Raw genomic sequence first — 12,648 nt, 5'->3', positions numbered from 1 at the left:
CTTACTCGATCAAACCACCTCACACCACACATTGTCCTCAAACATCTCATTTCCAGCACATCCATCCTCCTGCGCACAACTCTATCCATAGCCCACGCCTCGCAACCATACAACATTGTTGGAACTACTATTCCTTCAAACATACCCATTTTTGCTTTCCGGGATAATGTTCTCGACTTCCACACATTTTTCAAGGCTCCCAAAATTTTCGCCCCCCTCCCCCACCCTATGAAAGAAAATTATATATGTATATATGAGCAAGATCAACTAAATGATCAGCAAATCCACATTTTCATCTGAAATTCTTTCCATATGAAGAGGGAAAATTTTAGGCCATGGGCATGATTTTTTTTTTTTTATAAAAGATTGACATGGATACCCTCATATTAAAAACCTTGATAATAAAGTCAGTAAAAAACATTTTAAACATATTGTCTCTATTCCTGGGGAGCATAAGAGAAAATCATGCTTAGAATATGATAGTAAAGTAGATGGACGTTAATGTAGTGAGGTTGTTACACATTCATTAGTCACTGATGACATCCCTGAATTTAACTGACACTGTCCATAATTTTAATAGTAGAATATGCACAAGAGAAATCTTATATCCTAAACATGAATTTCTGTACTTAGACTGAGGAGCTCCCTATGAACTTAGGGTGTGAAGAACTAGTGTTAAAACATTCTTTTAGACCAAGGAACATATTGAGCAATCTGGGTCTGAACATACAGGAGGGTGAAAGTTGGGCACAGGATAGAGTGAACTGGTATGATTCGGTATACTAAGGTCGATGTGCTATTAATGGACTGAACCAGGGCATGTGAAGATTGTGGGGTGAACCATGGAAAGGTGTGTGGGGCTGGCTGTGGATAAGGAGCTGATGTGTCAGTACATTGCACATGACAGCTAGAGAATGAATGTGAGCCCATGCAGCCTTTCTTGGTCTGTTCCTGGTGCTACCTTGCTAACAAAGGAAATGGCAATCAAGTGTGAAAAAATATATGCATATATCTTTTTATAGTTTGCCATTTCCCACGTTTAAGAGGAAGCACTAGGAACAGACATGAAAAGGCCTCATTCCTTCACATTCATTCTCTAGATTCATGCATAATGCACCAACATCACAGCCCACTATACATAACCAGGTCTCACACTTTTCCATGGTTTCCCAGGCTGCTTCGTATGTCCAGTTTCAGTCCCCTGGCAGAAAGATACTCCAATTGACTCTTTACAGTACACATCTTTCACCTCTCTGCACATTCAACCACTCAAAATATTTTTTCGCTCCATCCTTCCATCAATCTTAGAATATAAGTTGAGATTACACTGTTAACACCATGTGCTTTTAGGACTTTCATACGATATCTTTAGCATTTTATGGCCTAAAGGAACCCAAGAGAAAGACTGTACATCTCTTGTTTATGATGAACTTGCCTTGGTCTTCCCTTCTTCTCACCTCCACTTCTAACACATATATCCTCTTTGTCAATATCTCCTAATTCATTCGCTCCATATGTCCAAATCATTTCAGCACATACTCCTCAGCTCATCTTAACCACACTTTTCTTATTACTATGTCTCTCTCTTACTCTTATAGTGCTTTCTCGATCATACCACGTGACACAACATGTTGTTCTTAAACATTTCATTTCCAACACATGCACCATTCTCAGAACATTCTCAGGGATAGCACATGCCTTGCATCCAAATAACAAAGCTGGGACTACTATGACTTCAAACATACCCATATTTAACTTCAAACATACCCATTTTTACCCTCCCAAATAACAAGCTCAATGTCCACACTTCATCAATGCTCCAAGAACCTCACATACCCTTTGAATCACCTCCGCTTCCATTGTTCCATTCACTGCCATATCCACTCTCTGGATTCTACAACAATCCACTTCCTCCCAGTTTTCATAATTCAAAATTGCACTCCAACTAACCTGTCCTTTTGCCCTGTTAAAGCTAATAACCATGCTTTCATTCCCATTTACTTTCAACTTCCTCATTTCACAAACTCCTATGCTCATACATCAACTTCTGCAGTTTCTCACTCAATTATATACCACTAGTACTGTCATCAGCAAACAACTGAATCATCAGTATTCATTCATGAACGTATATATAGAACTTGAGTCTGGTTTAATAGAAATGGAAATATAAATTCAAAAACAGAACTGGTACTCTGGTAAGTGATAAAAAAGAATACAAGTGCCACAGCATAAATTTTATGAAAATGCGTTATAGGTATGTCTTATCAATACAACTTAATGCATTACAGAAGCATGTGAAAAGTGCATATAATATGCAGATATGAAAACAAAACTTTAGCATACTTCTCTTGGGAGGAACATCCACAGGTAAAATCTCATTAACTTTTCTGTTCAGTTCAAAGTACTATCTGTAGCAGAGTATGATTAACTTCTAAAGTACTGACTAGAATAACATATAAAGCTGAACTTTCACCATCTTCCACTTGCAGAGAACAAAGACTTTGTATTTTACACATGAAATACAAAGGATTAAAATTGCCTGAGATGGGTGTTAATGATGTAAAATGATGTGTAAGAAATTCATGAAATACATGAAAACATTAGGTAAGTGATTTTTTATGTCAACCCTAGTAAATGGTAGTAAAGAGACAAATGTAGTTTTTACCATCATTCTAGTTAACCACGTGAAACCCAAATCCAGGAACTATATCTTCTATAGGTAACAGTATTATATACACCAGTGTGCTGTATGTCATAAACTAGAAATCTATATAAAGTAGTCTAAAAGCATGATATAATTTCAACACAAAGGCTACAATTGTTGTGGGGTGTGCTGATGACGTAGTTTATAGAAGGGGCTAATGATTGCAGGAAGGACAGCCCGGCGATGACGTCGGGACAATGCTTCCATGAAACTAAGATGGTCACCAGCACGCCATCCATTAACAACATTAGTCTGAAATACAAGGGAAACAACATCTTTTATGCCACTCCCTCCCATACATTTTTTTTTAAAACATGATTGCCACCTCCCATATCAGTGAGGTAGCACCACGAAACAGCAAAAAAATACATCTACTCACACACACACACATATATATATATATATATATATATATATATATATATATATATATATTTTTTTTTTTTTTTTTATACTTTGTCGCTGTCTCCCGCGTTTGCGAGGTAGCGCAAGGAAACAGACGAAAGAAATGGCCCAACCCCCCCCCATACACATGTATATACATACGTCCACACACGCAAATATACATACCTACACAGCTTTCCATGGTTTACCCCAGACGCTTCACATGCCCTGATTCAATCCACTGACAGCACGTCAACCCCGGTATACCACATCGCTCCAATTCACTCTATTCCTTGCCCTCCTTTCACCCTCCTGCATGTTCAGGCCCCGATCACACAAAATCTTTTTCACTCCATCTTTCCACCTCCAATTTGGTCTCCCTCTTCTCCTTGCTCCCTCCACCTCCGACACATATATCCTCTTGGTCAATCTTTCCTTACTCATCCTCTCCATGTGCCCAAACCACTTTAAAACACCCTCTTCTGCTCTCTCAACCACGCTCTTTTTATTTCCACACATCTCTCTTACCCTTACGTTACTCACTCGATCAAACCACCTCACACCACACATTGTCCTCAAACATCTCATTTCCAGCACATCCATCCTCCTGCGCACAACTCTATCCATAGCCCACGCCTCGCAACCATACAACATTGTTGGAACCACTATTCCTTCAAACATACCCATTTTTGCTTTCCAAGATAATGTTCTCGAATTCCACACATTCTTCAAGGCTCCCAGAATTTTTGCCCCCTCCCCCACCCTATGATCCACTTCCGCTTCCATGGTTCCATCCGCTGCCAGATCCACTCCCAGATATCTAAAACACTTCACTTCCTCCAGTTTTTCTCCATTCAAACTCACCTCCCATTTGACCTGACCCTCAACCCTACTGTACCTAATAACCTTGCTCTTATTCACATTTACTCTTAACTTTCTTCTTTCACACACTTTACCAAACTCAGTCACCAGCTTCTGCAGTTTCTCACATGAATCAGCCACCAGTGCTGTATCATCAGCGAACAACAACTGACTCACTTCCCAAGCTCTCTCATCCACAACAGACTTCATACTTGCCCCTCTTTCCAAAACTCTTGCATTCACCTCCCTAACAACCCCATCCATAAACAAATTAAACAACCATGGAGACATCGCACACCCCTGCCGCAAACCTACATTCACTGAGAACCAATCACTTTCCTCTCTTCCTACACGTACACATGCCTTACATCCTCGATAAAAACTTTTCACTGCTTCTAACAACTTGCCTCCCACACCATATATTCTTAATACCTTCCACAGAGCATCTCTATCAACTCTTATCATATGCCTTCTCCAGATCCATAAATGCTTATATATATGTAAGTTTATCTATACTTTCCCTTTCCCCAAGCAGGTAGTAAGTGGGAGGTATATTACCAGTGCTTCCTGCCTGGGTACCAGAAGGTTTAGTGATGGCTGCATAATGAGCAGCATTGTAGAGGTTGTCAAGCTGCACTCCTCTGACCCAGCTAGCTGTCTTTTCTATCTCACCAACAGGTGGACTACTGGCATTCTGTCCACAAGAATACAATCTCTTCTTGTCATATATAACACCTGACAACAATCAACTCGCACAGCTCATTCTTCATAACTCTCGATTTTTCAGCTGAGCAGCATGCACTAGCTCTGCCTTTTGGCAGGATGGTAAGAGCAATGGAAGCAGTAAGTAGGAACATTTAGGCTGGAGCATTAGGAAAAAAACATTGCGGAGAAGTAGTAGGTGGGAACATCAGGCAGGAGCATTAGGTAGAAGTAAGCACTGAGCTAGAGTTTCCCTCTGCCACTGGCCTGTTAAGGGTGAGGCACTAATGGCTAAAGAGTAGCACAACATTTACTTGTTAATGAGACTCTACTGCTGTGGCCACACCCTTGAAGGAATTCCAGTTGGGAAAAGATGTCAGAGATATAGGTAGATTGATGGACCTACCCTATGATAAATTTCCATGAAACAATCCCAGAGTTACTCAGGATCTTTCTAAAGGTTCCTGCAGTCTAAGCTGTACTACTTCCAATAACAAGGAAATGTACACTCTCTTGTAATTATTAAGTTCTTTGAAGAGACTGTAACTCCAGCAAAACAGCCTTGACAAAGATGACTTTTCACACATGGTGTAAACTAGAACAGGTGGAATCCAGTAACACCTACACACCTTACCTTACCTTTTCTTCCTGCTCCATGAGTCCCTTGTATCCTAATGAGGCTCCTGCAGCATTCAGAAAGCTTGCCACATCCAGAAGTCAGGACTACAATTCATAAAGTGATGTTATAACGTTTGAGCATCTATGTGCAGAGTGTCCAAGTCAACTGATTAGTAAATGCTCAGTGTCTTCTTTATGGTAGTTGCATCATGGGTATGAAGGGTCTTTGAATATATTGAAACAGTGTTTGTAGTGTGGTGATGGATGATGTTCACAGAATAAGCAGGAAAGCATGACTGTCTGGGGAGTGTGGTTTCTGTTAAGAGTACATCTAGTGGGTTGGAGTTTAAGACTGAGTTGGAGGTCAGGTGTTTAAAGGTTATTTCACTGTGTAGCTGTTATGTCAGCATTATGTTTGATGAGAGGGAGGGGGGGGGGGGGGTAAGGGGGTATCTGTGGGTAGAGGTTAATGATATGTTTGTCAGGAGTAGCTTTTTAATTCTATCAGGGGGTTGGTGATTAGTTGTAGTGATTTGGGTGGGAGAGGTTTGGTGCTGTTTCATATATACTTGAATAGGTGAAAGAAATACTTAGAGAAACAGATGGGTTTGTATGTGGCATTCATGGATCTGGAGAAAGCATAGGAAGGGTTGATAAAGATGCCTTGTGGAAGGTCTTAAGGATATAAGGTGGGGGTATAAGGTTTTAGATGCAGTGAGAAGTTTTTATCAAGGTGTAAGGAAAGTGTATGAGTGGGAAGGGAGGAAAGCGAATGGTTGCAAGGGAAGGTTGATCCAAAGCAAGGGAGTGTGTGGTGTCCTCATATCTGCTTAATATGTTTATGGACTGGGTGTGAGAAAAGTAAATGCAAGAGTCTTGGAGAAAGGGGTGAGTATGCAGTTAGTAGGGAAGGAGGGGGCATGGGAAATGAGTCAGTTGTTTGCTGATGACACAGTAGTGATGGCAGATTTAAGTGAGAAATGGAAGTTGGTGACTAAGTTTGAAAGATTGACTGAATGGAAGTTGAGAGTAAATGTGGATAGAAGCAAGATTATTAGGTTTAATAAGGTAAAGGGACAGATTAGCTGGGGTGTGAGTTTTAATGGAGAAAATTTTGAGGAAGTGTTTTAGATAACTAGGCATGGACATGGTAGTAGCTGGAAGGCAGCCATCAACCAGGGAGGCACATTACCAGTGCTACCCACTTGGGTATGGGGAGGGTCTGTTACTGCTGTGTAGTGAGCCAGCACTTCAGTGGTTGCCAAGTTGTTCTCCTTTGGCTCAGGTATCTGTCTTTTCTTTTTCTCACACCCACAAGTGGACTGCAGGCATTCTGTCCGCAAACAAATAATCTCTCCTTGTCACACATAACACTTGAAAACACTTAACTCACACAACTCACTCCTCCTAACACTAGATTTTCTGTAGTAAACGCTATGCACCAGCACTGCCTTTTGGTAAAATGGTAGGAGAAATAGATAAAAGTAGTAGGAAGGAACTTTAGACAGGAGCATTAAGCAGAAACATTCGGTAGTAGTAGGTAGGAACATTAGCTGGCAGCATTAGGTAGAAGCAGTAGGTTGGAACATTTGGTAGACACAGTAAAAAACAGTAGTTAGTGGGAACATTAAGTAGAAGCCTCAGAAAACTGTGCAAGAGTTGCCCTCTGCCAGTGGCCTATTAGGGATGGCACCAAAGGCTAAAAAGTGGTACTGAAATTCATGAGTTATGGAGGCTCTTTTGTCATGGCCATCCCATCAAGAAAGTTCCCAAAGGAAACAGCAAATGGAATCACTGAAGTGGAAGTGAGTCATAGGGTGGGTGATGGGACAAAGGTCCTGGAAGCAGTGAAGAATATGAGGAAATAAAGCTCTTCATCTGAAAGGGCAAAAATGAGTCTCTGAAGGTATAGTAGTCCAAACAAAGTTACATAAATGCGAGGCATAAGCTACAGAGGAGGATGTGCAGACGAGGGTGGATGTGTTGGAATCTATGTTTGAGGATAATATGTGGTTGAGGGAGATTCATGGAGTAAGTAATATGTGGGTTACGAGAAAGGCTTGGTAATAAAAAAGACTGTGGTTGAGAGAGCAGAAAAGGGTGTACTACATGGTTTGGACATATGAAGAATGAGTGAGGAGAGGTTAACAAACAGGACATAAGTGTCAGAAGTGGAAGGGATAAGAAGGGGTAGACCAAATTGGAGATGAAAGGAGGGAGTGACATAAGACTTTTAGTGATCAGAGCCTGAAAATGCAGGAGGGTGAAAACATACATGAGAAAGAACGAATTGGAATGATGTGGCATACAAGGGTAATGTGCTGTCAATGGAATGAACCATGACATGGGGAGAAACCAGGGTAAACCATGGAAAGGTCTGTGGTACCTTTATAAATCCTCTAATAATCTCTCTAATGTAAGGCATGTTACCTCAGTTTTTCTTTTTTCTTTTTTTTTTTTTTTTACATATTCCTTATTTTTGTATGTATTTCTTTCATTCTATAATGAGGAAAAGGAATATGTGAAAACTTGTTTTTTATCCATATTGCAATCAACTTTCTTCAAGTAAACTAATATTTAAGGGTTAAGATACAAACACTAAGCCATGAAGCATGCTCACATTTTCCAGTTCTATGTTACACATTATAAATTGTGAGTCATTCTACTATTTGCTTCATATATCACTGGAGGCTCATGCTGTGCCTTCTAACATTATTATGTAACTTGAAAAAAAAATACACCATCAATTATCATTGACTCATTCCCCATTTAATGTGATGAATCAGGTACATGCACTAAATCAGAGATCTCTAATTAGATTAAACTCTTCAGAAGGAAAAGTATATGTGCAAAAATGTATAATTACACGACAAGTTAATAACCTACATATAAATCAAATCCAGATTTATGTGAGCTTCTCTACTCTTTAAATTTGTTTCATATGAACACATCAGTGGTGAAACATGAACACACTTTTCAAGTATGAATTCTCCTAAAATCTTTTTTTTTGTTTACATGACTTTGTGTTCTGCTTTATGCATAAATAATGACCATTCCAAATCTTATCTCATTAAGACAATAATTATAACTAAATCTGCATAAGATCCTTCAAGAATAAATCATAAATGATACGTTTTAAGAATGAAATACAATATCACATCATACCAAAACAGTTTATGATTTATGGTAGCCTGCATCATATTAACTAAATCAGTATTAGAATTCTGAAATGAGAAGCATAAATGATAGAATTTAAGACTGAAATACAATGTCATATCATACCTGAAAAACAGTTAAAGATTCATGGGAGCCTGCATTCTTATTGATGTTTCCTTTCAAATGTCTGAGAAGTGCTACAAGAAAATATACGGCATAGTCAGGTCCTTGCAGCAGCACCAGGATAATGTAATGACAGACCTCCACCCATGGTAACACACTAAGGAACAGGCACCGAACCCACTCTCCCACAACACTCCATAAACATACATCACTGGCCTGTAAAAAATTATCATAATAAACCATTACTAGTATATAGTAATATTTAAATAATATAGTAGTAGTAATAGTAATATTTGTTTTAAACTTCAACCCTCCAGACATATACCCAAAAGAAACCTCACTTTCCAGACAAATATGAGTCACACTCTCCCACTTACACTCTGGACATCACCTGTCACTACAACTCTGTAATCACCATTTCAAAACATTCCAAGATCCTTCGTGCCCACAATGCAACTACAATAAAGAAGACACAAGGTACTTACTACTCAAATGCCCTGCACTTTCAGCTCATAGACAAACACGCAACATCACAACGCTTATGACCAGTGGTCATGACTAGTGGATATGGCCAGTGGATGAACCATTTTTATAGGATGTTGAGGGAATCTTTTTCTGGTCTTACACACACACACACACACACACACACACACACACACACACACATCTGAACTCTATCTCCCCCAACCTCCCCAGTTTGATATCTGGATAATGCCTGATTTGACTTACCATCTTTACACATGAGTGACTATCTCCAACAAATTTAACAGCAAAAGAGATATACATATTAGACACCTTTTCCAGTGAGCTAGTGAACTAGTACCTCTCAAGAGGCCTATGTCGCAGCTGCATTCACCTCAGTGTAAACAACGGGCTACAGCCCTTTGACTGTTGGAGTTATGACCCAGTTGACCAAAGGAACTCCATAACAGTTTTCTTGAGGGTCAGAGGATCAATCACCTGATTGACAATTATCACCACAATCACCATGTACTAACCAGTGCTCATACACATAAATGAATTGTCCTATACCTACTACTGTAAATGTCATAAACAATTCATGAAAAAAAAAAAAGCATATGTCGACTACTATATTACTGTAACACAACTAATGTAAAAATATTCATCGCTTACAGTTCACCATTAACACATCATATATGTCAACACAGTATTACTACAGTTCAACAAATATGTAAGTTTACACCTCTTACTGTTCGACATTAAACACATATCATATGTCAATGGAATATTACTGCAATTCAACCAATATGTAACTTTATATCATGGAACATTCAACTAATCACCACATAATGTGCAATGTGTAATTCATATCTATCTATTGTACTTAATTGCTGTCTCCTGCGTCAGCGAGGTAGTGCAAGGAAACAGACGAGGAATGGCTATAATACTGAATCACCATCTCCCGCGTCAGTGAGGTAGCGCAAGGAAACAGATGAGGAATGGCCCAACCCACCCACATACACATGTATACACATAAATGCCCATACACTCACATATACATTTCAACGTGTACTTACATATACATACATACACGTGCATATTCATACTTGCTGCCTTCATCCATTCCCATCACCACCCAGCCACACATGAAATAGCATCCCCTTCCCCCTCCAGTGAGGTAGCACCAGGAAAAGACAAAAAAAACGCCACATTCCATCACACTCAGTCTCTAGCTGTCACGTGTAATGCACCGAAGCCCCTGTTTCACCTCCCTTACCACCCCATCAACAAACAGATTAAAGAGCCACACACCATTGCAGCAGACTTACCTTCACATGCAATCACTCACCCTCCTCTCTACCTACTTGCGTACATGCCTTAGTCTCTACATAATAACTCTTCAGGGCTTAATAGCTTTCCTTGCACACTGTATATTCGTAGCACCTTTCATAGACTATTTCTGTCAACCCTAGCAAATGATTTTCCATATCTATAGATGCCACATATAAATCCTTCTGTTTTTTCTAAGTATATCTAACACATGTTTTTTCAAAGAAAACACCTGATCCACACATCCTATCCCACTAACGAGCCACATTGTTCTTCCCAAGTCTGATGCTTTGAACATACCACCATCCTTTCAATCACCACTTTTCCATACAACACAACTTACCAGGTTCACCTAACAAACTTATATCACTGTTACTCAAATATTCACTTTTGTTCTTACTACCTTTAAACAACATTACTAAACGTGTATTCTGCTAATCCTATGGCACCTCACCATGATTAATATATACAAAGAAAATCCTAATCAACCACTCATCCACACAGTCACCCCTTTTCTTAAAAAATTCAACTGTAATATCAATCACTCCTACAGCCTTGTAAAATTTCACTACCTCATCTTTTCAGCAAACCACTTGTCACAACTCTCACTTTGCATACCTCTCTGTCACAAACCCTAGATCTACCACTCTATCACCAAACACATTCAACAATCCTTCCAAGTAACTACTCAATCTCCTCTTCACCTCACCACTGGCTATCACCTCCCCACTGTCCTGAAGAATAACAAAAATTAAGAAATCACAGAAACCCTCTCATGATAAAAAGATTTATTAAATCAACATGGATGGTTCCATTCTAAAGGCTTATTCTTGTCTCTTTCCCTAATTCTGAGACTAGTTGCACAGTGGGAAAAGATCCCATGTTCCACTGCTGAACCTCCCGGAGGATGTATGGTTCTGCAGACATGGGCTATTTTCTTTAGATTTCAGTACAGAAAATCATAGAAACCTTACATAGAGGACTTTATGGCTTTTTAAGAAATAAGTTAATCAATGACACAAAGATAATACCTAAAATATATTCTGTATGCCATAACTTTCTTTTTTGTATGCCTGCTCCCTTTTCCCACCTCTTCAAGTGAGTGTCAGGAAAAGAAAACCAAGCTTCAAAGGAAAAATCCTTGCGTGGCTCTTTATTTTATTCATACTTTTTGAAAATGACAACACAGAAGGGGGACTTACAAGCCCCTGCACTTGTCCCTCTCAAATGCATTCATGATGAGGGGATTGCACTCTTTCTTCCATCCCCAGAAATGAGTCATGCTACCATATATAAGAATGAGTAAAAACAGAACATACTTTACCTGAAGAGCCAAATAAAGATTAGGAATTTCTATACTCAAAACTAGCTGGACATTATGGATGATTCCAACTAAGGTTATCTCTCCAGGCATTATTTCATGTGAATCTGTGAGGGAGTCTGAGAAGGAAGGCCATAAAACACCTCCTACAAGCACACCACTCATATTTGCTAAAGCACAGCGACACCTGAAAAGGGAGAGATTCATCTGATTTTGTTATGTGATTTGCCATCATTTATGTAGTACTTATGAGTACAGTAATAGCTTAACAACAAAAACAAGATTACATATCTACCCTTCTGAGCACTACTGTGTGAAATGTTTTGACAGGAATCTACAAATATCTTACACAAGCTAAAAAATGAACAACAATAACAATGAAGGAACAATCAGAATGGTACATGAAGTGGTGAAACACTCATTTCTTAAGAGTAATGACAATGGGGAATTTCAATTATAAAGAGACAGACATGGGAATTGGATTCTTATGGTGACTGGGAGTCATAGATACACAAGTTTTTACTGTATACAGGAAAATTTCTTATACCAACAAGTCAGGGAGTGTACAAGGAAGAGAGGGATCAAGATTCCATCACCACTAGATCATGTCTTCACACATACCAACATGACAAAAATATAAACATTGAGAACATTATCTATATGATACACCAACTGGAAGAAGTGAACATGTTACACTCATTTTTGACTATGAGATAAATGAGAACACTATAAAAGAGGTGAGACAAAATATTGTGGAAACTAAACAAACATTAATCATTTCTATGGTTATGTAGATTTGGAAATGGAGTTCAACAGCCAAGAAACAGGGCTTTCTGATGAGAAAGAGGAAAGAATGGTTTTATAAAACATATAAAAAAGCAAAGGACCTTCAAGTGTGGTTGAGAGAGCTGAGGAGGGTGTGCTGGAGTGGTTTGGGCACATGGAGTGAGTGAGTGAGGAAAGATTGACAAAGAGGTTATGTGTCAGA

The 12,648-nt window shown here is 39.1% G+C and overlaps 1 protein-coding gene across 1 annotated transcript in view; it reads right to left on the bottom strand.

Annotated features, from left to right (window-relative positions):
* Positions 1-2,219: 2,219 nt before the first annotated feature.
* LOC139759256 (protein broad-minded-like) overlaps positions 2,220-12,648 on the bottom strand; it is a 47,974-nt gene continuing 37,545 nt past the window's right edge. Inside the window, exons 9-11 of the mRNA XM_071681386.1 lie at positions 11,664-11,847; positions 8,552-8,764; positions 2,220-2,956 (exon numbers count right to left, since the gene is read on the bottom strand). Coding sequence (XP_071537487.1) covers positions 2,813-2,956; positions 8,552-8,764; positions 11,664-11,847 — 541 coding nt within the window. The 3' untranslated portion in view covers positions 2,220-2,812. The remainder of the gene's footprint in view (positions 2,957-8,551; positions 8,765-11,663; positions 11,848-12,648) is intronic.

Source organism: Panulirus ornatus, chromosome 32 (assembly GCF_036320965.1).
Source record: "Panulirus ornatus isolate Po-2019 chromosome 32, ASM3632096v1, whole genome shotgun sequence".
NCBI classification, from domain to species: Eukaryota; Metazoa; Arthropoda; class Malacostraca; order Decapoda; family Palinuridae; genus Panulirus; species Panulirus ornatus.
This window is presented reverse-complemented; position numbering and strand designations above follow the sequence as displayed.